The following is a 26,696-nucleotide window of genomic DNA, read 5'->3' on the forward strand; positions in this document are numbered from 1 at the left end:
CCACCCCGGTAAGTACGGCATTCGGTCGGAGTGATCTTTCTTAAGTATTAAGACATATTACAAATTAAGGAAGTTTGGGCTATGTACCTAGTATAATTGGTCAATGCAAGTTAGCCAGGACGCCGAAAGCCATGTTCTGATTCGGCGGTCCATCTAATTGCTTTTCGCTGCAATCATGTTCTTCGAGTAAGTTGATTTCGATTATGGGAATAAAGCTACAACATTTGGCCAATTATTAGCAGTGGGACTATCGTTTCGATGCGTTCAGCATTCGTGGTCGAATCCATTTCCTCGTAATGACGTTCTATCGAATTAATAGGGAGCTTAAGCAACGACGACGTCGACGACAACGAGAACGCCACAAAACAATAGGCCTAATGAGTAAAAACAATGGCTCTGCACGCTCTGCAGGTGCGGTTTGCATTTTGGTAAGTTTTTTTGCCGTTCTCGGCTTAACAACGACGTGAAATGACCAAATTTGAAATTCTTTGTCTTAACTTTAACGGCTTTCATACCAATTCTGTTTCTGGACAGTTAGTAATTGTTTTACACGTGGAACGAGTTGGAATAAGTGCGAAGTGATGACAATAACGCGAATTTATGTTTTCGGATGTCGTTGTCGTAGCCGTCGTCGTCATTCTTGCTTAATCTCCCTAATGACTCTTCCTTTAAACTGCTTATACTTTCTTGATCTGCTCAACCACATAAAAATCGTGACAAATCTTCGATCTCTCCACCAAATTTCCTTATGATAAACGAGTCCTCACTTTTCAAGTCTTGAGACGGAAATACCCCAAATAATTTGCCAATCACAAAAATTAATGCTTTTTAAATGATAAATTGATTTTGGAAGCGCTTTGGATTTTATCACGTGAGTTTAAAAGCAGCTATTTTCATTTTCAACTGCAGTTTTAATAGAAAGCAAGGATATTTCTTTATTTCCTTTATAACAAATCCACGTACTTTTGCTCTAATGTTGTATCTAGTTTATTATATATATATATATATATATATATATATATATATATATATATATATATATATATATATACTTCTTGAACTTGAACAGAATAAATTTATAGAGCGCTCGACTCTGAGAGGAGCAGTGTAGATAATAAACAATGGTAGCAAGACTTCAATTCATCGTTTTATTGCGACAACGCTGTTTCGTATGGTCAAAGGGTGACCACACTCATCAGGCAATATCAACGAATGACCGTTAAATTTCACAAACTGGCAATTAAAAGCTAACTTTAGGTTGCTATGAGATATAAAAACAGTTGCTATGATATGGAAAAACAGATGCTATATAACATTGAAAAACTGGCAATAAAAAAATAAATAAATAAATAAAAAAAAATAAAAAAAAATAAAATAAGAATAATAATAAAAAGTAAAATAAGAATAAAAAAAATGAAGCAGTTGCTATGGGATGTAAAATCTGAAATCTCGTGTTGCTAAAAGATTGCGTTACTTGCTCACAAAGTTCTTGAGTAGGTATTTGTTTCTGTGGGGGCACGCACTTGCTAGTTCGTTTCGCTTGTTCAAAGTACACAAACTCTTCTTACAGATGATCACGAACTTTTCAAAAAGACATAAATTACATTTGTTAGTAATGTTGCTATAAGGTCTGCACTGCTTAATGATTCTCCACTTGATGGTAAAAGGTTTGTTGTTGTCTTTGAGTGTCCAAATATGTTTAGATAGCTCAGTTTCGTTTCTCTTGTTTTGGTGTCGAAAGGATGCTGTGTGATTCCTGTAGCGCTCTTTAAAATTTGTGGCGAGGCCCACGTATGATTCTGATGACGTTTGTGTTGTGATTGTGGCTTGGTAAACTACATTTTGTGTGAGGCATTTTCCGTCCAGCGGGCATTGATCCTTTTTTCTGCAGTTGCATTCTTTGGCGTTTGTTTGTGTTTGCGACTGGTAGTAATCTGATAGTAGTGCTTTGTTGTGTGACGAGATGATACTCTTCATGTTAGGCATGCAGGAGTAGCTGAGCTTCAGTGTGTGCTTGTTGAAGATCTTGTGTAGGGGGTGTCCGTTAGGGAAGCATCTGTCAATGATGTTTAGGAACTTCCTTCCCAGGTTAGTTTTCACGTTAGCATTCCATGGGGAGTTGTACCATACGATTTTTCTTTGGCGATTTCTGTTGCGCTTTGGCTGTGGTTTATACGTGAGCTTGTGATTGTAGCCGCTCTCGTCAAGCGCTTTCTGGTACGGCGGAATCGCTTCGTCGAAAACTTTCTGGCTAGATGAGATGCTGGTCAGTCGTTTGTTGATGTTTTCTGGAATGTTCTTCAGTAGTGCGGGTGGGTGATTACTTTGTCGGTGAACGTAGAGGATTTTGTTGTTGGGTTTCATGAAGGGTTTGTAAGATCCACTTGTAAGGTCTAGGGTTACGTCTAGGAAGTTTATGGTTTTTTTGTTTGCTTCGATGGTGATTTTGAGGCCATTTGACTTGAAAATTTCACTGACTTCTTGTTTCGTTTTCTCGATTTGTTTAGGTGTTGCTTTGCACACTGCCAGACCATCGTCACGGTAGAGACCAACTTGGCCTTTAAGTTTCGGTGTGATGAGGGACAACATGTAGGTGCCGACGAGTTCGCATGTCTCGGCTCCATCATATGAGCCCATCGTCACGTCAAATAAGTTGCTGGTGTTTTTCTTTTCCCATGCCGTGTTCTGGTGATACAACAGTGATTTTTTCGCGTGTGTGATGATGTGGCGGTCTTGCGGAGTGATGTGCGTGAATTGGGATGCATAGTCAAGTGCCTTTTTCAGAAGCTGCTCGGAAATGGATGGGTAGAAGTCACATACATCGAAAGTTATGAACGCGTGTTGGGATTTGTTTGGGATTGCTTGAAACCATTCGATGACATTTGAGGTACTTCTCCATAGATTCGCTTTTGTTACTTCGATTATTTCTTTGTTTATGTTGTCTAAAATGTGCTTGCTGATTATGCCGATCTCTGATTTTGTGGGATTTATGAGTCTGCATGTTGGGTTGTTTGTGAAATCATGCTTGTGGTCTTTTAATGTTATGAATGCGTCTCTGCTCGCGGAAACTTCAATGCGGTCATCAAGTTTAAGGTCTTGGGCGATCTTTTTGTCGACGGAGGTAATTGAATCTGGGATGTTTTTGTTAGTTTTCTTGTAAGCCTTAGTGACGTTTTTCTGTAGGAGGTTTAAATAGTCTTGAGGTTCAGCCTTGTAGTGGTTGGTAGTTTTGTCGGCTTTACATAGATGTTCTTATCTTGTCGGATTTCTTGTACGTCTTTGTCAAGTTTTGCTTGGAGGCTATTTGTTGCAGTGCAGTTGGTTTTAAACTCCACTCGTTGGATCATATTAAGCATGTTGTCTTCAAATTCATCGAGGGCGCTAACGTGCGGTGGTGGGCGTTTTGATTTGAATCCGTAGGTTTCTTTATCTTTGCTATCGGTGTCGTGGTTTTGCAAAAAGAAGAAGGCTTTCCAACGCATTTGGTGTATTAAGGATTCTGTTTACTCTATCAGGATTTGTAGATACTTGCTTTTACTTGCCAGCGGGATGTTCTTGGTCGAATAACTGAAATCTTTAACCTGGTAATTCATTCTTGACAGCGCTCAACTTGGTGAAAGGAGCAGTAGAAACTTCTTGAACTTGAACAGAATAAATTTATAGAGCGCTCGACTCAGACAGGAGCAGCGTTGTCGCAATAAAACGATGAATTGAAGTCTTGCTACCATTGTTTATTATATATATATATATATATATATATATATATATATATATATATATATATATATATATATATATATATGGTGATAACAATGGGGTGACAGGCCTGCACAACTCCCATCCACGTGTAATAGCCGGTTAAAGCTTTGCTCTAACGAGTATATCCTTTAGGGATCTGCCCCTTTTGTACAAGACAATAGGGGGATCTTTGAATATTCTTCTAAGCAATGGTTGTTGTTGAATTAAATGCCATTTCTGCATAAGTATTTGCTTTAAGTTAGGCACTGAAGGGCGATATTGTGTGACAAAAGGCAAGATTCGCCTGTCTTGTTTACGTTTCTGTTGTAGGGCAGCTTTTCTCTCCTCAAATGTAATTTCTGCGAGAGTTGTTGAAACAAGAATTTCAGGATACCCTCTTTCGATGAGATTTGTTTTAAATTGTGAAATAGCAGTTTTGAATGCTGTTTCAGAGGAGTTGGTTCGGAGAAGTCTGAATGCTTCGCCCTTGATGAAACCCTTTTTGACCCCTGGTGGGTGGCAACTCGAGAAATGCGTGTACTGAAATGTTTCAGTAGCTTTGAAATGAGTTTTAATGTCTAGTCTAGACTTTTGTGCAAATCTTTCGCCTTTGTAAACTTTTGTGTCGAGGAACGTTGTTTCCGTGTCGGAAACTTCAGCCGTGAACTTGATAGTGGGATGGTGGCTATTTGCTAGTTCAATGAACTGCGTGACTTCGTCTTTGTTTATATTCCAGATAGAGAATATATCGTCAATATACCTTTTCCAGGCGAGTGGTTTTTGAGCGCTTTGATTTAGATTTGTGATTCTACCTTTCCCATAAAGATGTTGGCAAAAGCGACTGCCATTTTTGTACCCATGGCTGTTCCATGTGTTTGGAGGTAGTTTTTTCCAGTAAACTGGAATGAGTTTTCTTGAAGTATAAGTTCAAGCGCTCTTTTAAGATGTTGTGTTGGGATGGGGGATTCTCCTTTATAGTAAGATTCGAACCCGCGGTCTTGTCTGATCCACAAGGCTACGAGCCTCCTAACAAAATAGAGACTATTAACAGTCTCAAGAAAACCTGACAGCATCGCAAATAAAAGCAATGACAACCACAACGTGGAGCTGGATGAACAATCATAGGAAGAACTCCTAAATTCAGAGCTTTTGCCTGAACAAAACCACACAATATCATAAACAACACGCAAAAAAGTTCACAGACTTGCGCGTGAACACCTACATTTGCAGTTCCAGAACGAACAAACTGGAAGGACAAAAAGCTCGATGAAATTGATCCAAGAAGCAGAAGAACGTCTCTATAAGACAGACTCATAGCTTTCAACAAGGAAAGCTACAGCTATCTCTGGCGAAGCCGGACAAAGATAAATATGACACCCGTGATAACAAGCAGCATAACTTGCAACAGTAAATCAAACAGCCGGGCCCGGCGTAATAATACAAAATGCAAGTAACCAACATGCTCACGGACTATTTCAAACTTTGTCCCTCCAGAGCTAATATTTAGAGAGCTTAAAACATATCTTGCAATCAAATGAGCCAAAAAAAGTAGCACGTGGCCAAAAACAAAGGTGTCAAACTCAACAAATTACACGCGGATGACAGCGGAAACCACGCAGACCTATGACCTCTAACGGCTCTACTCTGGTGAAATGTCCTCCTAAAAACAGGATTATTGCTTAGCGAAATATTCAAAGATCCCCCAATCGCACAATACAAAAGGGGCAGATCCTCAAAGATATACTAGTTCGAGCAAAACTCTCAAAGCGGCTATGACATGGATAGGAGTTGTGTAGGCCTGTCAACCCATTGTTATCACAATTGTACAATTTAATTAAGAGTGCTTTTAACATGAAATTGGAGTCTAAATCAACACGAACGTACAGATATCAAAACCGCGGCGGAGAGCCAATCTATTGCTTTCTAAAGGCCTGCATCGTCCTAAATGGACTGAACAAGAGCTTCCTACATCGAGAATCGATTGAAATTCAGACAAACTAGGCCATAGTTAGCAGTAAGCGAACACTCAACATGTTGTCGTTACGTCAATTGTCGCCCGGAAGCCACGCAAATAAATTTCTTCCGCGCTAGCGAATCACAGACAGTTCTGATACTTAGCTAAGCCGAGAACGCCTAAAATTGATAAAACAAGGAAATTCTACTCATGATCAGCGCTTGAACTCATGTTCTTCTCTCTCCTCGTGGCCATGTTTTGCTGGCAAATAGCCATGTCCCGGATGTACTTCAATTTTGTCGAGCGCGGAATGGCACATCCAGATTTCAACAGATTTTTTTTTTCAAAGTTCAAAGCAAATGACGCCAACAGCAGCTAGAAATGTCTAGTCCATTGCACGTCTAAGCCCTACATTGATGTAGCTAAAGAGTTTTGCTGTCTAAAGCAAGCACAACATTATCGCCACAGGGCAAACGGCCTTCTGTTACGGGACTAAATGTGACCCGTACAGTTTACACATCTCCTCAGGCCCGCCTCACGTACGATAATGGACGACGCTTACTAGCAAATCGTTAGACTTGGGCTTTCATTGGACTTAATGATGTCCTCGGGCAGACTTCCTTTAGACAGCAAATACAGAACGCTAATCGGTCGCTCGTTGTCAGAGTCACCGCGCGGACTGAATTCAGACGAGTGTAGCCTGGGCTAAAATTCACGCAAATTGAAAAGGGGGTGGGGGGAGGGGATAGTCGATAAATGATGAAAAAAAAAAAAAAACCTAAATAAATGAAACATGCGGCAGGGAGTTTCTACATTTCATGCTAGGTAAGATTTACAAGTTGCTGTCATAGCGAAAGCAGAAAAGAAAAAAAAATGAAAACAACAAATAAATCAAAAAACACTTGATTCAGTCTTTAACACCGTTTTCATAAATCCAGACATATATATATATATATATATATATATATATCTGTACTTTTTTATCTTCAAGGACTGCAAGGAAGCCAGTTGCATGCAAAAATCAATGGCGCGTACCTTTTTATCCTGATTGAATACAATAATTTGATTGGTTTACATTTTTGACGAGTAAATGTCTAACCTCTGAATGGAATTAAGGTGATTCCTTAGTATTGCATTGCGTATCACTACTGTGATTTTCGCGTGATTAGCGCGCGCACATGAGTGCGTGCGCGTACGAAACGTAAGAGATTTCCCTCAAACTAAGCTCGATAGCGAAATAAATGCTCCTTTACTCTTAAACGAGCACGGTGACCTCCACTTTTTATTTCATAATTTCAATAACTGAGAAAAAAATTAGCAAAAATCTATGGCTACTTTTTTGGCAAATGAAATACATACTGCAGAGGGAGACATAACGGCCCCAACAGCACATGTCCAAATTGTGTATCCTTTAAAGGATAAAATAATGCAGGGTATTTGAAGACATTTTCTCTGGGACGTAGACAAATAAACAAACAAAGAAAGTCAAACTCTGTGTCATATAACACGCTACATTTAAAAATAATCGAGCTTATTTGTTGCGCACGGAGATTACCATAAGTCACCTAGATAACAGTATTTGTCAGAATTGTGGCGTGAAAACAAATACGGTGACCCCCTCTTTTTATTACGTTTTTAATATCTCCTTGTCCTGTCAGCATACCAAGTTTCATTTGAAATCTATAGCGGTTTACTAGGGGATCACCTAAACAAATGGACGAAACCGCTCGAACTCCTCGATCGAAGCAGTTTTTAAACCTCAAAAATGTCTCAAAATGGCTTCAATTTTCAGCAATTAAGTTCTAAAGAAGATTTAACCATTAGAGCAAGACTTGTTCATTTCATCTGCCCTTCTCTTTCGCCGATCCTTGCTTGAAAGAATAATTGCTGGGCTCTGTGGCGCTACAAAGCTGTCGGATTCATCACACTCGAAAAGCTTGTCTTCCTCGGCCATGTTTTTCAACAAGTTTTCAGCGTTTGGCACTCAAAACTTCTCCAATAATATTCGCGTTTGAGCCTCTTTTGTTCAAGGAGCGATGAAGATTTCGTCGAAAAGACGTCAAACTGACAGGCTTGTACTATGCCGTCTAGTTTCTTCACGATTTTGTAAACATTTGCACAACAGCAAATTCATTTCTCCCTCGAGTATGTCACATAGTTCCCTATATTCTCGTTTTCTTGGAAATAATACCGCTTCAATGCCTTCATGTCATTTTGTGTTTATACTTAAGCTTGTTGCAAAATAATTTCATGAAACTCGTCAACATTTTTGTTTTCTGTTTTCATTCTCGTTGGGGCTTTCAGTCTTCTCGTTTTCCAATTCCATTGATACAGAAATCGTCAGGGAAAATATTTTTCACGGCGCAAATTACGAAAGAAAATTTCGGTTAACCGGCCACTACTTCTGAGAAATCTTTCTTGCGGGACACAGCGCGTAATCCCAAGCGGATAACATAGCTCCATCTTGCCCGCTCGGGTAGCCAATCACAGCGCAGGATTTGGTTCGTCTTGCTCGCTCACGGAGTTAGCCATATAATAATATCTCTATTAAGCCCGCTTTTCTAGAGGTACAATTTTGCCATAAGCCCCTTTTCTCCCTGCACCTAGCTTTTATCGTTTGGCAACAATTTTGTTTGTTTGTTTGCTTGTTTTTGTCGTTTTGTTGTTTGTTGGTTCAGTAAAGCTCTCAGCTCCCTGGGGAAAAATAACTGAACAGTTGCTGTAGTAGTCTCCTAAGACAAATAATTAGCTAGATTATGTGTCTACAGGTCATGGAAATACGTCCAGATAAATAAAAGACACACAAAATAAATAATCATTGTCTTTGATTTTCACAGTTGAGTAAAAAAAAAAAAAAACCTTTTCTCTGATATGTCTTACATCCGGTGTTTACGGTAGTCACACTTAGTTGTAGTTACATTTGAATTTTGTCTTTGCAAGCGAATCTTTTTTAAACAGCCACTCCTCGCTGAATTACGAGGTGAAGTATAATGATTAACGCGCTGGCTTGTAAATAGGTATGACCACTTATATCTAGGTATGCTAATAACATGAAATGAATTAAGCTCTTTTCTGGAAGGAGACGTATTAATCTCGCAAGCGTAGATGGCCTGATTAGAAGAAAACAAAAATGGCCGTATTAACCTTGTATTAGAGCTTTCCATTTCTTCTTTCCACTTCTTATCAAGAAAAAAACAGCTGCCGGCGGCGAGACAGACATGGGTGTGTATTCGGGAAAAATTACGAACTAGGAAAACGCTCCGAGGTCGAATAAATGACTTTACTGCAGTGCAACAACATAGTACTTATGAGAATACGTCCAGGTAAATGAAAGAAAATTGGCAATTCTTGTTTAAAAGCCGTTTTTGCAAAATTTGAGTTGCCAAACTCGGGGTGCGGCTTATCTGCGAGTGCGGCTTATCTGCCTGTGTTTGCAGTAGTTACATTGGCTCCGGTCGGTGACGTGATTTCTAAGAAACTGACATGGGTTCGTTACTTAGCCTGCTTTAAGTTAGCTAAAAAGTATTAACCTACCTGAAACAGCTGAGAAAATCAGTGATACTGTACAAGCTGAAGCAAAATGATCGTTGCAACTTACTGGCGTGAAAATGAGAGTGAACTCTTGCTATGTAATTAGCCTGGTATGTTGATTTGAAATTCAGTAAAGCTCTCCCTGGGGAAAAAAAAAATAACTAACTGAACAAAGGTTGTAATAATCTACGAAGACAAATAATTAGCTAGACTTGTTGACTGGAAGAACAAAACAATAACAATGGCCGTAATACCTAGAGTTGGAGGTTTGCTACATGCTTTCCACTTTTTATCAAGCAAAAAAAAAAAGCTGTCGGCGGCGAGACAGACATGGGTGTTAAACTGAAAACAATTGCTCCGCGCGCAATCGAATCAATGGCCATACTACGGCGCAACAACTTCAACGAGGCAGTACCACTCTTGCTAACGAATCAACACAAGAACTGTCTAGAACGTATGGTAATAGGTCCAGGGAAATAAAGGACGTCAAAAAAAAAAAAAAAAAAAAACCCGGTCAATTATTGTCCTTGATAACCAATAAGAAACTCGTCCTCTCCCTATTTTGACGCGCGAGGAAAAAAAGATAGGTACGCAGTGCGTACGCAAACAGCTGGGCATACAATCATGCTTATTGGCCTATCAAGAATGAGACGTTTTTTAATGAACCTTCGTCATCTTATCTAAGACATGAACAATGCATACATGAGACAGCGAGGCTTAAAAGAACGAGTCAAAACGGTTTTAAGTTTGTTAATGTCTTAGTCCTTGGTAGGCTACTTAAATCACAAGTGCCGCTATGAGCACTTGTTTTCCTTCAAGTAAATTAAGAAATGCAGTCGTATTTTTCATGTGTGCAGAATAATCAATGTAAAAGGTATGGATAGACGCAGACTGGAAAGAATACTCAAAAACATCAATTTACATTTTAAAGCATGTTGCGATCGATCCTTGATCATCGTCAGTTGAAAATTAAACGATCTACAAATAAATTTATTAAAACTTTTTAGTAAGGCTATTATGTAGAGCAATAAAAAACATTTTTTTTTTTTTACAAACAACTGTGATCAATTTATACTTAATCTCATAGAAATAACAAAAGCGTGAAACAAGTGAATAAACAGCACCTAAGGCATGCAGACGAGATAACCAATATTAATGTCTTGGCTATCCTGCATGGACATTACAAAATAAAGTAGCTGAAAAAAGACTAACATTGATAAAAAAAAAAAAAAAAGTGTGCGTGGGGTCAGAAAAAAATTAGCAGGAGTGAGATGGAGAAAAGATTTGAGTGTGAGGACACAGGAGTAGTGGGAGGAAGCAAAATATTTCCCGTTGTTATTCTGTTTGGCTGTGAAACACACAATAAAGAAAAATTCCTGTGTGGTACCAAAATAAATTTTTGCCTTTCCTGACGTCTAATTATTATCAGCCATTTAGCCATGTTTGCTGTATCGCAGATTCACAATTTTATAGTCAGAACCATATTTGCAAGAGCAAAAATGCGCCTTAAACGCAAACGCTGCAGCTAACATTCCAACCATCGAGAGGCACGGGGCATTGGTCAGTTACTCGTTGCCATCTCTCGTTGCAGTTGACAGTGCTTTTAGGCGCTAAATTCAGCTGAACATTGTTTGCTCCTTGTATTTTTGCAGTTAACAGTGCTTTTAGGCGCTAATTTCAGTTATACACCGCGGCACGGTGCAGTTTGCATAATCAAAAAATGCCCCGTGCCTCTCGACGGTTGGAGGCGACTTTGTCACGATGGCGAGGTCGCTAAGCTAGAAATTCAAATCCTGTGCCCAAGATAATCGGTTACGGATCGAAATGGAGCCGAAATGGAAAGCAAGAGCTGAAAAACCAGCGATTCTCGGGCGGTTAAGATAAACTTTGAAACCTTGGGAGAAACCGAATGGGAAGAAGAGTTATCGACGGCTACCATGAGACAATTCTGACGAGATTAGACCATTTTTGTGGAATTTACAGAGCTTTGAGTGCGGGCCGTCGGGCCAGTGGGTCGCCCGCCTTTCGTTTCTCTTTAGGGGAAGGCAAACCGCCAGAAAGTAAAACTCGCCTAAATGGCTCTAAACCACCTCCAGGAACCCAGAGACACTAAAACAACGCAACGCAAACATAAGCCATTTTATTCAAATTATTTTCTACACGTAGCATTTAGAGTAATTTTCGAAGTATTCTCATACATTGTCTTATAAACGGCTAAAATTGTAACGTAATCGCCAACAGCATAATGTCACGTATTAATCGTATACAACGTCTGGGCCGCCTGTGATCTAACCTAAAAAACGAAACAGCAAAAAACATTCTCCACCATATTGTCGATATACTCACAATTCTGTAAGGCGTAATCCCGTTTAAGACGCGCTATTTTCCAACTTTTGTACAAAGAGCACAAACACACTCTTTTCGATAAAAGGATTGCTTTCTACTGATCTCTTGATATCCTACTCGTACCAATCCACGAACGAGAGCCATAATCCGATTGGCTACTAAAGCAAAAATGGCGGGAATCTCGCGTGTTCGGTTTTATCACTAAGAAAACAAACATAATGTCTAAAAATAAACAAAACTCTCAACGAAGTGCAAAACACATTTTACCACGACATATCGATCCTGTTGCATTTTCATGAACTGCTCAAGACTCATGATCATGCATGTCATATCAAAGAAATCAATCTATTTTGTAGCGACCGTGTATTTGGGATACTAGTGTAAGAAGGCCACATCATGGGTTCAACGTATACCTCACGTGTCACGCGTCACGCGCTAAAAGCCAATACTAGGAAGAAATCAATCTATTTTGTAGCGACCTTGTTAATTTGGGATACTTAAGAGCAGCTTCGCCTAAATATCAACTAGACTTGGAAATAGCGAAAAAATCGAATTTCTTCAAACTCGCCCAGAATGAAGCCCTACAGGCACTAGTTACAAAAATATCGTTTTAAGTTCGATAAATCAAAAATTATTTTTTTCCGCAATTTTTTCGTTTCGATGCCCCAAATCGGCCAAAATCCATCGAAAATGAGCGGCATATTCAGAGGCTCGTAAACTCAAAAGTAAAAATCTTCATTACAAACTGATTGCACCGTCGTATTTGTACTTCCTTTCTTGTCTATTTAGAGCTAAATAGATCGTGATTTGATGAGAACTTAAATATTTGACGAATTTTCTAAATTAACGACCCAAGACAGCTTTACAAGAGGTCTACATTTAGCCTATTTTCAAATGCTAAAAAGGCGTTCTGGTACACGGCTTTTCCCAAAACGACTAGTTTGGCGTGAAAGAGCATTCTTTCTTCTTCAAATTAGTGAAATAAAATTTTTGGGTAAATAAAATCGCGAGCGCTGAGATAGCGAACTAAATGCAGCACTTCTTCCTGAAAACGTGACCTTTGACCCGAGCGTAACGAAACCGATTACTGCAAGAAAACCCGCAAGAAAAGCAAATGCTTCGTTATTTTGAAACAATTTCTAGTGATATCTCTCCGAAACCATGATTGCAAGAAACTATTTCCAGATATGAAATCTTACAGGGTCAAAAAAGGAGCTAAAGGGCGCATTTTGACACAATAACTTTGTTTGCTGAGAATTGAAGTCAATGACCGTTAACGAATTCCAGTGAAATTTGCAAACTTGAAGTATGTTAGCCGATACTTACCTGAATATTTATATTGATAGAAGAGTCGTCTTCTTGGATTAACCTTCAAAAGATGCAGGATCCAGATTTGAAAACCTCTAAAAGAAGAAATGTTTAATGTTCCGTGACCTGCCCGCTGCTATAAATTAGCTTAAATTCCATGCACATGCCGACCGCATGTTTGTCGTAAAACCAACTGAACTCCACTGACAGTTTCCATGGGCAACCCCAAAATAAACAATCCCCAAAAATGTAAAGTGAAATTGGCTGTCTTCATGAACAGTTAGAAGCTAGAGTCAAGTTCCATTACCTTTTAAAGGTGCTTGATTCTACTTTGTTCACTCAGTAGTTACTGTCACGTTCGAATACTGCGTAGTATCGGTCACGCCAAAACACTGCAGACCGTGCAGACTGAGTAAGTTCCCATACAAAGTCTTGTACGCGTTTGTCTATTGAATCAAAAGTCAATTCTGCGCTTGTGCAGCCTGTGGATAAATGACAGACTTTCAGATATATTTAACACTATTTTGTAACTAGACCCAAAAAAAAGAGTCACAATGAAAAGCCCAAACAAGTGTCTGTAGTAACACAGCGGTCAAACGTCTGCGCATGTGCGAGCAGTGGAGCAACTAAAAGGCGGCCAAAATATTTTCATGACACTGTTCTTTTCGTGGGTCATCGGTATCCTATAAATGACATTTTCCTCGTTATTTATATATTTGTTTATGTTTTAGCCGGTACAACGAGAGCTAACAGAAATGAATTGAGAGTTAAAAATTGTTCTACCTTCTGCTTGTTGCAGGTCTTTCTTTTCCGTGGTATGTATTTTCCGTGTTCCTTGAATTTTTTGTCCGCCTCGACTTTGCACTTAGTGCACCAGTTTTTTCCAGGTTTGTAGTTTAGAAAAGATTTTCCCACCTGGTCAAAGACCAGGTACAGTCGGTTTGGGATCGCTATTTTGGCCAGCTATGCCCCCATGACGATGGACATGAACTTCGTTTGTCGTTTCGATTCATCTCGTTCCTGTGCTTCAGACAAATCAAGGATCCGGATGGAATCCCTCAGTCCTTGCCAAAATTTTTCCAGCTCGTCTGAGCGAAGCTGAATCACTGCAATTGTCTTTTTCTTCTCCCATTTTTCCTTCTTTTACACATCGTTTGTCGTCCGTTTCCGGCGTCACGCATCGTGTGATTAATAAAAACAAATAAAAATATACTACGCCGTCGGCTCGTAGCATGACACGGGTTTTAAGACTTACAAACTTTTTTGGTAAAGCTCAAAACAAAATGGTAAATCAACAGAATACCGGTAACTTAATAAACTTTGTGTCTGAAAAGTCTTAAGTTTTCCTTTTACCTGCTTTCTTTTCCTTTTACAGATTTCTATGAACTTTTCAATTTTTTTTCGTAAATTTTGCGTGACACCGGTTGTTTCCCATGTTTTCCTTTAAATTTTTGCGCGGGAAATTGGCGCGCGGCTGCCAAAAAAATGTACCAATTTGCACATGCCGACGTTTGACCGCGGTGTTGTCTGCAGTCTGCACGGTCTGCAGTGTTTTGGCGTGACCGATTCGCGGCATTCGAACGTGAGAGTAGTGGACAAAGTCGACGCAAACAAATAAATTCAAGCACTTTTAAGGTAATGGAACTTGACTCTAGCTTCTAACTGTTCATGAAGACAGCCAATTTCACTTTACATTTTTGGGGATTGTTTATTTTGGGGTTGCCCATGGAAACTGTCAGTGGAGTTCAGTTGGTTTTACGACAAACATGCGGTCGGCATGTGCATGGAATTTAAGCTAATTTATAGCAGCGGGCAGGTCACGGAACATTAAACATTTCTTCTTTTAGAGGTTTTCAAATCTGGATCCTGCTTCTTTTGAAGGTTAATCCAAGAAGACGACTCTTCTATCAATATAAATATTCAGGTAAGTATCGGCTAACATACTTCAAGTTTGCAAATTTCACTGGAATTCGTTAACGGTCATTGACTTCAATTCTCAGCAAACAAAGTTATTGTGTCAAAATGCGCCCTTTAGCTCCTTTTTTGACCCTGTAAGATTTCATATCTGGAAATAGTTTCTTGCAATCATGGTTTCGGAGAGATATCACTAGAAATTGTTTCAAAATAACGAAGCATTTGCTTTTCTTGCGGGTTTTCTTGCAGTAATCGGTTTCGTTACGCTCGGGTCAAAGGTCACGTTTTCAGGAAGAAGTGCTGCATTTAGTTCGCTATCTCAGCGCTCGCGATTTTATTTACCCAAAAATTTTATTTCACTAATTTGAAGAAGAAAGAATGCTCTTTCACGCCAAACTAGTCGTTTTGGGAAAAGCCGTGTACCAGAACGCCTTTTTAGCATTTGAAAATAGGCTAAATGTAGACCTCTTGTAAAGCTGTCTTGGGTCGTTAATTTAGAAAATTCGTCAAATATTTAAGTTCGCATCAAATCACGATCTATTTAGCTCTAAATAGACAAGAAAGGAAGTACAAATACGACGGTGCAATCAGTTTGTAATGAAGATTTTTACTTTTGAGTTTACGAGCCTCTGAATATGCCGCTCATTTTCGATGGATTTTGGCCGATTTGGGGCATCGAAACGAAAAAATTGCGGAAAAAATAATTTTTGATTTATCGAACTTAAAACGATATTTTTGTAACTAGTGCCCGTAGGGCTTCATTCTGGGCGAGTTTGAAGAAATTCGATTTTTTCGCTATTTCCAAGTCTAGTTGATATTTAGGCGAAGCTGCTCTTAAGTGTAAGAAGCCCACATCATGGGCTCAATGTATACCTCACGTGTCACGCGTCACGCGCTGAAAGCCAATACTAGGAAGAAATCTTTTTCCTTTAGGTTTTCTAAGAAAAGCTAGCCTGTGGTTTTCAGTGTCAAGGGCGGAACTGAAAAGCGAAGCTAAAGAGTGGTGTGTTTCCTGGGGCCTGAGCTTTTCAATCAAACAGTGTTTTTTTATTATTATTATTATTATTGATTTCATGAAGGCTACAGGTGGCAGCGAAAAATATTTCTGCTTTGATCCTTATTAGAGATGGAATGCGTGCCCTGTACCTTACAGACTGCTGTTTATTATTATATCATTTACTGTCCATATTCTGTTGATTCCAAAATGTCGGCAATTTTCTACAAAATTCCCTGTCTTTCAACAAGTACATGCATAACTTGAGCTTATGGTACATAAATAGCTCCAGATGCTTTGGCAAATTGCCCCACAATCGTGATCTGTTGACTCGATTTATTCGTAAGGATCGATTGCCAAGATCACCAAAACGCCCAAAATGACTGTTCAAATGCAAAGTGCGCCTTCCTTTGCTTCTGTGATTTCTGTGTTGTCTATTGTGTTTTATTGCACTGGGTTCTTTCAAGTTCAATTGGAGTTGAATGACCAGAACAGGCGGATTAGCTCTCTAGAGAGCGTTGCCGCGTCAAGTAAACCACCACCAAACGACCAAAACAGAAAGTTCATCAAGGATACTGCCGGTAAGCCGGCCATTTGGAATATCCAAGTTTGATATAATAGGTATTTCTAGGTAACAGCTTTATAATATCTTATGAGAGTATATTTAAGCAAACGCTCATCATATAACAAATGAATCATAGCTAGACTAAAATGTTGCATGGTTCCCTCCATCCTGTTTTCTTTGACAAACAAACTCGAGGTTAGCAGGTCAAGGTTTTCCTGAAAAACAACAACAAAAAAAATACTGACAACTTCAGAGGAAAAATCGTGCTTCGAGCGAGTTTCCCTCAACAAAGACTGACTCAAAATAAAGAATAGGAATCGTCTCGACAAAGCTCACAATTGATTCGTTGTCACATCTTATTACATGAGTTTGGATTCTTGGATATGTTGAACTGTACATCCGCCGATGTTAACATCCCTATCAGTTTCTTCTCGTAATTGGCGTGTTTGCTTGTAACATAATGTCAATTTCTGTCCCATTCGTCTCAAGGGTTAAAACAAAGAAGAAAAGTGCATGCTAGAGCCTTTCAGAATTGAGAAACATGCGCTGTTTTGCTGTAGGTATGTTCAAAAGCGGACTAAACTATTACATTATTTTGAAACAAGTATAAAGCCTTTTTCTATAGACACGCGTACATTTCTGTTGAAGTAGTAGTATATTCTTACAACTTTTTTTACGTCTCATTTGTAGAAATTCAGTCCTATAAGCTCCAAAGGAACCGCCGTCGAGCTGACTCATCTAGGAACGCGACGGAACCCGAAAGCAAAGCGGACACGATGCACGAATTCAATAAACTTCTATCAGAGTGGAGATCTCATCTCTGTCAATCAAAAGGTGTCACATGCTCTCTAGGCCCTCCTGGTCCACCCGGACCGAGAGGAAGAAAAGGAGACCGGGGACGAAGAGGAACAACTTGAAGCAAGGGAGATAAGGGCATTATGGGATCGCCAGGAAAGAGCGGCAAGCAAGGCATTGTGGGACCTGCGGGATTAAAGGGAAATGCTGGAAGCAAAGGCGAGAAAGGAGATGTGGGACACTCAGGCATGCCGGGAACGAAAGGTGAACCCGGTGAATCGATATCATCTCCTGCTGTTGTTGTTTCTCCTGTGACTCTGACAGTGAATGAGGGTGGTTCAGCCTCGTTTCAGTGTTCAGTCAGCGGTAATCCTGAGCCTGCAGTGGAGTGGAGAAAACTGAACAATCAGTCAGAAGTCGTCGGAGCGGCGGTTTTCAAAGGAAAGCTGCAGTTAAGAAACGTGACCGGAAATGACTCTTGAGTGTACCAGTGTTCTGCCGCAAACATCCTGGGAAAGGCTCAGTCTGTAGCTCAGTTATTAGTCAACGGTACGATATCTTTTTATCCCTTAATAAGACTTAACTCTAGTACCTGTCACTCTTAGCTTAGAACTTTCAACTTTTCCATTATTGAAAACGCATACCTAGTCGTATAGGCAGGACCTTAAGACCGTTGATAAGCTTGTACGTGCAAATCAGACTTAAGTGGTATTTCAGTCAAGTAATGGTTGATATATAATTCTCTACTTTATGGCTTAGGGTTGTGAAAGGATAAACGTTTTTAAACGTAAACTCTGTTCTTGTGGCGCCGATTCCGCGCGATATTTTTGTTTTCAAGAAAACGGGCAAAGTCATGGTCAGAAACTGGAAAAACTGTCCACGAAGCTGCTAGTCGATTCAGAAAACTGAAAAGCGACTGTTGACGTTAAAGTCAGCTAAAATAAAATTCCTTATGTTGTAAGTATCTTATAAAGGGATATTTCATTCGAAAATACAATCCACGAGGTCTATATCGTATCACTTCCGTAACTATGTGGAATTTACTTATGGCTCATGGCTTTGTCACACTGAGATCCACGCTTGACATGTAAAAATAACAGGATACTATTAGCTTTAGCATATATTTCCTTTATTTCAGTTCTTCTTCGTGTATACCTTCAGCCGGGACCTGTGTATGTTGCTGAAGGAAGTGATGCTGTTTTCCCAGCTTGTCACGTGACTGGCCATCCACAGCCTGTCGTCACGTGGAGTAAGTCATTTGGTCAGTTACCCCAAAAAAGGCTGCAGTTTAGAAACAGTGTCGTGAAACTTCTTGACGCCCGTAAAGTTGATTCTGACAGCTATCTCTGCACAGCGAGAAACACTTTAGGCAGTGTTGTCAAGAAAACTCTTCTAGTTGTGGTACCCCTACCGCGACTCAGTGTTAAGCCACCTTTGAAGGTTTTTGTAAGTAGTGGCGACACTTTGACATTAAACTGCAGCGCTACTGGTGATCCAGAACCAGTCATCAGATGGAAAAGGGTAGGAGCTCAATTACCCACTGGGCGGACCCAGCAGATCAATGGTGTGTTGGTCATCAGAGACACAGAAATGAACGATACAGGGAATAACATTTGTGTCGCCACAAGTGCAGGAGTATCTGATGTCGAAACTGCTACCAGCATCAAGGTGATCGGTAAAGGTAAGTAAAGACTAGAGGCACTTCAATTCTGACCCAGTACTCTTGTCAGACAAAATCAAACTTTTACAGTAAAAATAGTCCTGTTGATGGGCCCACTGTTGCAAACTGTATTTGCCCCTGCGGCCGTTCATTCAGAAAGGGCTGTTCTCTATATATCTGCTTATAACCTAGCCTTAGCGAAGCACGCGTTCTGATTGGCTGATACGCTCGATTGTGGTTCATTTAACGTTAATTTTATAATAGCAAGAAATAAATTCGAATGATATATCAAGCTATTACAGAATGTCAAAACGGACGTGAGCTATGAGTGATTTAATAATAGATAATGTTTGTCTTTTCGCTTTGCTCAGTAACTCTGAAATGTATATTCTCCCAAAGTATTCATGTCTTTTTGTTTTATAAGAAAAAATAGTCAGGAACATGCATCTCATTCCTACTGGAAAAATATAGTTTTCTTTAGCGACTCCATCGTTAAACCAGGAAAACCACTCAAATTAACCAAGCTAAAATAATTGAGCCTTTTGCCTTGAGTGTCCCTAATGGCCTGTCAACTCATCCTACGCATATGTTACACTGTATTTCGCAATCGCTGCCCTTAAAAAAACAAGTGCGTATATGACACATTGTGTTATTTTCCTATATGACAGGAGTCTAGCAGTGGCCAGCCGAAATATTGTATTAAAGCAACTGAGGTCCAGTTCAGACGCCGAACTTTTCATGAGCCGAACCTAATGCGTTGAATTAAGTACATGAAAAGTTCGGCGTCTGAATCAGTCGAGAACGGCTATTTGAATTTGGAACGGCTCAGCCGGGAATTTCGGCTTTGGAACGGCTTTGATTCAGACGTCGAACTTTTCATGTGCCGAACGTATTGCATACACCTTGCCTGAAAACCGCTGATGTTTCGATGTGTTATGGTTCAAACTAAATTAAGTTCGGTGAATTAAGTTCGACGTCTGAATCAACAGGCGTGCTTTTGATAATTTGGGTCGGTCCAAATTCGAATTAAGTTCGGCTCATGAAAAGTTCGGCGTCTGAACTAGGCCTGAGCTAAATTCTATGTTGTGCTGGCTTTGCTATTTTGTTTTGTTTTGCTTTGTTTTGTTTTTCTTTTCAATATTTCCTCTGAAAATTGTATAGCTTCTTATAAGAAATATCCGTCACCTTATACCCGGCCAGATCTGTCTAATTGCGTATGTAATATTACATGGTAAATAGAACCTTACGTCAGTCACTGTGAAGAATTACTGACAGCCTGTTAGCTATAAGATTGGCAGAGCTCCATAGTCACGTATCCAGAGGCAAAGAAGCGCGGGAGAAAAGCATCACTCCTTAAACCAAGAAGATACAACAGACCTGCAATAATGGCCACTTTCTGCCCAACACAGTTGGTGATTGTTGCTCTCAACATTTTCCTCGTTGTGATATTTGTTGTGGCTAACAAGGACTTCTGTGGTAGTGTTTTTGAAACTCAACTCGGTAAGTAAACTCATAGCAACTAGAGTGGACATTGGAAGTTTTGTTCAGATCTCTTCGCAGGATATTTTACATCAATGAAACTTTCATTTTTCTGTTGTTTTCAGACCACGCTTTAGTTGGTCACGTCATGAGGACGGCTGTAGTTGTGGACGAGTTTGAATGTCAGTTGAAATGCATTGGGAATAACGGTTGCAAGTCTTTTAACGTTCATCCCCATGACAACAGTGCCAAACGACTTAAATGCGAGCTCAATAGCAAAACACGACAAGTGAAGCCAGGAGATTTTCAATGGAGGAAAGGATCTACTTACTATGGCTCTGTACAGGTTAGTGTTTGCCTTCCGCTTAAGATGGTTGACGACACTTTACAACATTTTCCATCAATTACACTTTGACGGATATCTTTATCAAGTGATGTTGTTATATTGGCATGACACAAATACCCAATCATTGGCAAACAAGCCGTGCTTATCTGGCAAGGTTGTGTTATAGAAATAGTCAAACCAAGTAACAACGCCTTGAATTTTAGTTTTGAGTTCTTTTAACTCAATCCAAGATACAGCTTTATGCTAGATTTTGAAGCAATTCCGTGGAGCGGGTTAAGAGTCATCTTACCCTGCGAGTGAGAGATTTATCTTCTCTATCTGATAGATTTGACAAATTGACGTCAGTTTTTCATGCGTCTGTCCTGTTATTGGTCACGAATTTCGTCATAACATTGTCAAAGAAGCTGAGGATCCACGAGGCGATAGCCAAGCGGATCCGCAGACTACAAACAAATCGTCAAATTGTTCGCCCTCGCTCGCTGACGCATTGCATAAATTATAAATGCATGCGTCTGTCCGCTTATTGAGGATAAAAATTAGCCAATGTGCGCACGAGAATTTCTGCAGTTATCGTAAAAAAGACTCTTGCTCTCAACCACTCGATTTTCAATCGCGCATGCGCGAAATAGATCAGGTTGTTTCATGAGACGTGCTTCGTGACACGAAACGTCTACATACCATCAAATTTTTCGTTATTTTCGGTTCAATCGTGGCAAATTTCGACTTATTGACTATTTATTTGTTAGTGAAATTACAAAAATTTCGATAAGTTCTACGAAGTACTGAGCATCCAAGAAACAGACGAATCAAGCCAAAATTAGCTCGTTCAAAACCACGTTGTCTCGTGTATGTTTCGCAATTTGCAAGCTCATCTGGAAATAAAGAAACTATTTTGAAATGATTTTTTAAAAGAAACTTAACCTTGATGCCCTGAGCCCTAACATCATGCTCCTTTAACAGCAAATAGCTTGATATGGTGAATTAATGTACAGCAATAGTTTCTTGAACTGTGCAAACAAAGGTTGCCTGTTTTCCATCAGACAAAAGTTTACAATTTGATACGCGCATGCGTACGTGAAGAACCCATGTCAGTGCAGGGAAGCAAATATTTTCTGCAGTTCTCGAAAACAGAAAGCGTTTTGAATCTTATCTGTCATGCGTAAGTTATAAACCAGTTAAACTCTAAGTTGCCAAAAACCAGGACTTTTAATGTGTCGGTTTCTGGTTGTGGACAGCAGCTGGTCAAAAGGTCAATCAGTTGCGAGCAGACGTTCTCTCTCGTCTCTCACCGAGAAGAAAGAGAAGATCCTTGTCTTGCAGGGTAGGGCCACCTTAAATTTTCAAAAATTTGAAATCCTGCCTCTGGAGATAGACGATATTGTCTTGACTGTTGCGGTTAGGTAGCTGATACAGCAGCTAGGTAACTGTTTTATTAATTGTCTCGATCTAACCAGGTCTCCTGCATTGATGTATCTCGTTACCCAGGGTACCATGGAAAACACTGTCAATCGCAATCATGTGGTGAGTATTGATAGGCTAAAGGGATTTTACCGTGTTTGAGTAAAATTATATATCTATTCTATACATCCATCTTTCTATTGTATATAAGCAACATAGCTTGATTAGATTTATTGCCATGGTGATTGCTTTATGTCATAAAGACACAAATAATGACTCGAAGTGATCAGAATGCATTTAAACATGTAAACATGTATTTCTTGGTTTGTCTTTCAGTATGTGGACCTCTCAGTGTAGAGGACAGGAACACAGTACCAGATGCCAGGATGACGGCAAGCACATTTTACAGCAGTAGGTATTACCCATACTATGGCCGGCTGAATGAGAACAGGAGAGGTGGAGCGTGGTGTCCAAAGACAAAAACAGACAGAACAGACTATCTTCAAGTTGATATGGGTGCAGTACACTATATTTGTGCAGTAGCAACACAGGGACTTAGGTCAGACTCTGTCTGGACCACCAGCTACAAAGTGCGTCTCTCTATAGATGGAGTCATTTGGAATGCCTACAAGGAAAACAATGAAGAAAAGGTATTCTACTAGAAATCAGTCGACAGCCTAAGTTAAGTGACCTGTATGTTTCATTCAGCGCGTTGTATAATAAAATGGGCGTGGCAATTAATATTACCGTCATTTCTTCGGAGATTTCGGAAACATATTCTGTGGACAATTTATTCCTCATGACATGATGTAATCTGTTATGTATTTTTCTCATTCGCAGGTGCACGTGTTCCCGGGAAACGCAGATCGAAATAGTATTGTGAAGCATTCACTCAGTCCTAACGTCAAAGCAAGATTCGTTAGATTTTATCCCGTAACGCATGAAACATGGCCTTGTTTGAGAATTGAAATGCTTGTGCTAAAATGATAATATAATATAATGACATGGCAACCCAACATTATGAATTTTACTTCACAGAACCCAGCGAGCGAGTAAAATTTAACAAATAGATTCTATGTTACTGTTTGCCCCTTCAATAGATCTCAGATGACGTGAAAATGTGGTAAGAACAAAACAAAGTGGCACCTGAGCCATTAAGCGAGTGTGTCACTATATTTACCACAAATTGACGTAATCTGTGACCTATTACTAAACAGACGCACAGCGACGTGACATGGATTCTATCTGTTTTGTAAATTAATGAAACAAAATATCATAATAGCATAACATTAGAAGACGGAGATAATGACAGAAATAGCTCTCGTAACTGCGCAATTGCAATTACTGGCGCTAGGGCACTGATCGTAATCTGATGAACAATACTTGGGAGCCGAGAGAAAGTTAATATATTATCGGGGTGTCAGATGGTATCACTTCAAAGAGAATCTTGCACCAGCGTAAATTCGCTGCGATGAAAATTAGGCCGTAATTGCAGGAAGAATATTAAAGCTATATCGTCGCTGAAGTTATTGTTTGCAGTTTTCCTTTAGTGTACAGAGGGCATTATGCTTGACATGAATTGACTCCAAACATTTAAAGAACTCAAAAGTTAGCAATTAGGACATTTTTTGCGTAATATACATTAAGATATTGGTTATCAAGAACTGCAAGACTTATATAGGTGGCAAAAGTACTCATGACTAAACATTCTCGGTAAAGTTTGAATTTTTAAACGGGCGTTACACAACAACCATTGAATACAAGTAAGTAGTGTAAGCATCAATATTGTAAGAGGTGTAAATAATCGTATTGCATGACAAGTATTGTAGGTAGTTTAAGTTACTGTATTACTATTGTAATTAGTGCAAGTAACTGTATTAATATTGTACGTAGGCAGCGTGAATAGCCGTATAAGTAACTGTGTTATAAACAGTGTGGGTCACAACAATAAAAGTAATGAATACATCGGACTCAGGGTTACCACGTACCCCGTCTTTTCAATATTCGTAAGTGATATTTTATGCAAATAATCTAGGAGAATATTGCAAATTAGGATTTCTTTTATAAGGCTTAATCCTATCATCAGTGATGTACAAGCTGCTTGATCATTGATTGATTTTCGATCGTATCTTTTATTGATCATCCTTATTCCTAGAAAAACTTGTGCGACTGGCTGGTGCTAAGTCGATTCGTTTGGGGTCCGGCATTTTCACTTTTGAGGTCGATACGGCAGAGACTTATATTCTTTATGCTAAGCATCACAAAGTTTTCAAATTGTAAAAAGTTACCAAAGCATTGTCAAATATGAGGTACTGTTATATGAAAACGAGAAAGAGCATGCATCTTATTATAAAGACCATTCTCCTTATTAGCGTGCAATCTTGGACTACAGTGGGAGGATGATGTCAGAGCAGATAGAGCTGAGGATGGCGTAAAGGCCATTGCATTGAGGATAAGAGTGAACAAAAAGTTAGCGCGGTGAATAGTGGCTGCGATAGGGTAGTTATATTTACCACAAGAATCTGGAAAGATGTCTACTTCGACTCTTGGGGATGAGTTGCTCGTTTATAGTTTAACTATTTTCTCTCAGGTACGTTTCATGTAGAAGAGCCTTCTCCGAGAAAAATGATGGATTGGCCGAGTGGGACGCTTATGGGATTATTTTCAGGGGGGGGGGGAGGGGCGGGAGGGCGGTGGAATAAAGGATTGCCCATTAAAAAGAACTCGTGTGAACACTCTCCCGAGAACTATTTCTAAAAATAAAAAGATACAGGAAAGGGTTGACTCATAGGCCGAGTTATTACTGGAAGATGGAGGTTCCGAGTGATCACTGAGACTACAAACAGACTCTCTTTTGTTCGAAAATCCCCGAGTGAGAACTGAAAAAGAAAAAAAAACTGATCTGGCGAACAAGCAGGAGGGAGCGGGGAAACCGCTCGTTCGCTCACCTTTTTTGTGCGTTCCCTCGCCTTTTTTGGGCTCTTCGAATTCCCTCCGGATTTTCGAGCAGAACGGAGCCTGCTCTAAGTCTACTGGGTGATGGGCCACATCTAACCCAAAAGAAACCTCATACCTGTCTGTTGAAATTGCTAACTAGTGCGATTTGTGTGCAAACCAGGTTGCAGTACTAGTATATTCATACTATTAATATCCTATTGTTAGGGAGCATTGTAGTCTTAGTTTTTTAGAGGCCAACTCGGTGAGCTGCATAGCAGGGGAGAAAGGAACTTCCATATAAAAAGGAAGAGGGTGCTCGTCGTACCATTAATCAACTTTCTTTTGCGGTATGTTAAAAGAAATAATAGAAAATAAATAGATAACTAGAGACTTGTCGGTTTTGTGTAATGACAGATTGTTGTGTGCCGAACTAGTCGGTAATGCAGACTAATTGAACCGGATTAAACCAAACGATTGACTGTTATTCTGCAATCATAAATAGTGCTTTCTGGCTACAATGGTCAGGCGTTACTCGCACTGAATGAGGGGATTTGGATCCTAACACACTACATAGATTTCAAATAGAATTTGTGCTATTCACGGACAAGTTCCTGTCATCTATAATAACTTCACAACCAAACTTCAGAAGAGCTCCGCTCCCAAGACTGCAATATCTACTCTGTACTCATATTGATCCCGAAGTTATGACTTTGATTTTCCGTTTAACGCGCCTGGAATGCTTGATGCCTTCAGGGAAACGGCACATACTCAGTAAGCGTTTGATTCAGGAAGGAAGCCAAACTGCGATAGAATAAAATGATCTGGCTTTGTATTTACTTGCAGCGTACAAATTTCACCGTGCCCATTGACACCATAGCTGCGGTATCCTTATATAGCGTTATTTGTTGGAACATGATAATTCTCACAATTGGCTTGTGTATTGTTGTCTGTGAAGGTAGATATTGCGGAAAATTGGTCGGAGATAGTGAGTTCGTTTCCAGTTAGCCTCCGATTTATCTCGTATCTTGGGAGGGAGAGGGAGGGAGTAGGGAAACTCCCTTGTGAAATGGGCGGGGATGTTCATCGTCTTGCTTAGGGCTGTAAATTGCAGGTCTGGCCATACACCACACGTGAATGGAGCCTTCATACAGTTCCCTTCTGCGTACAAGATACGTACTATCAAACAACGGCAGAGTTACTTTTTCCAATTAGTCATTTCGATATTGTTTTAGATTCAAGTCAAACCGAAGAACGGTTTACATCGAGGGGATGTTAAATTACGAACTGTATAAGGCTGGTGTGGCCCTGGACCTATAAAACCGCTTTTACAGCATCAGTAGGGTAGTACCTGATTTGCATAATTAGAGAGTTAAAGAAAAACGCATAGGCTACGTCGCTAAACAAGTTTTAACTGCTGAGCACTAAAATGGCTGTGCACGCGCGTTGTATTTTTTGGCACATTTCTTTACCATCCATGTTTGCAAGACAACAATGTGAAATGGCCATGCTCTGTGTTGTCTGGAGAACACGAATCACGAGATTTATATTTCGAATTTGAGGCTGTGTTCCATATTGGTTTTCGAGATGCTTAAAAAAAAAGGAAAGAAACGAACAAAATGACTTCAGGGTATAACTAGATTCGTATCTAAGGTTTTATTGCAATCGGCGTCATCCTCAGCGTCCTTGTCTTCATTTCTAAATCCCCAATTATGAATTTACTGTGGAACAAGG

General features: G+C 39.7%; 2 protein-coding genes and 1 pseudogene across 2 annotated transcripts; all 3 read left to right on the forward strand.

The window, feature by feature from the left end:
- Positions 1-16,164: 16,164 nt before the first annotated feature.
- Positions 16,165-19,030, forward strand: LOC145482443 (peroxidasin homolog; annotated as a pseudogene).
- A 1,112-nt stretch (positions 19,031-20,142) lies between these two features.
- LOC145482444 (uncharacterized) lies at positions 20,143-20,699 on the forward strand. The gene is made up of 2 exons (XM_081461062.1): positions 20,143-20,305; positions 20,410-20,699. The coding sequence occupies exons 1-2, from the start codon at positions 20,191-20,193 to the stop codon at positions 20,697-20,699; spliced, it is 405 nt and encodes a 134-aa protein (XP_081317188.1). The 5' UTR covers positions 20,143-20,190.
- A 1,059-nt stretch (positions 20,700-21,758) lies between these two features.
- On the forward strand, positions 21,759-23,166 carry LOC145481732 (lactadherin-like). The gene is made up of 2 exons (XM_081460259.1): positions 21,759-22,678; positions 22,869-23,166. The coding sequence occupies exons 1-2, from the start codon at positions 22,301-22,303 to the stop codon at positions 23,013-23,015; spliced, it is 525 nt and encodes a 174-aa protein (XP_081316385.1). The 5' UTR covers positions 21,759-22,300; the 3' UTR covers positions 23,016-23,166.
- The last annotated feature ends 3,530 nt before the right edge of the window (positions 23,167-26,696 follow it).

This window comes from Orbicella franksi, chromosome 3 (assembly GCF_964199315.1).
Source record: "Orbicella franksi chromosome 3, jaOrbFran1.1, whole genome shotgun sequence".
NCBI classification, from domain to species: Eukaryota; Metazoa; Cnidaria; class Anthozoa; order Scleractinia; family Merulinidae; genus Orbicella; species Orbicella franksi.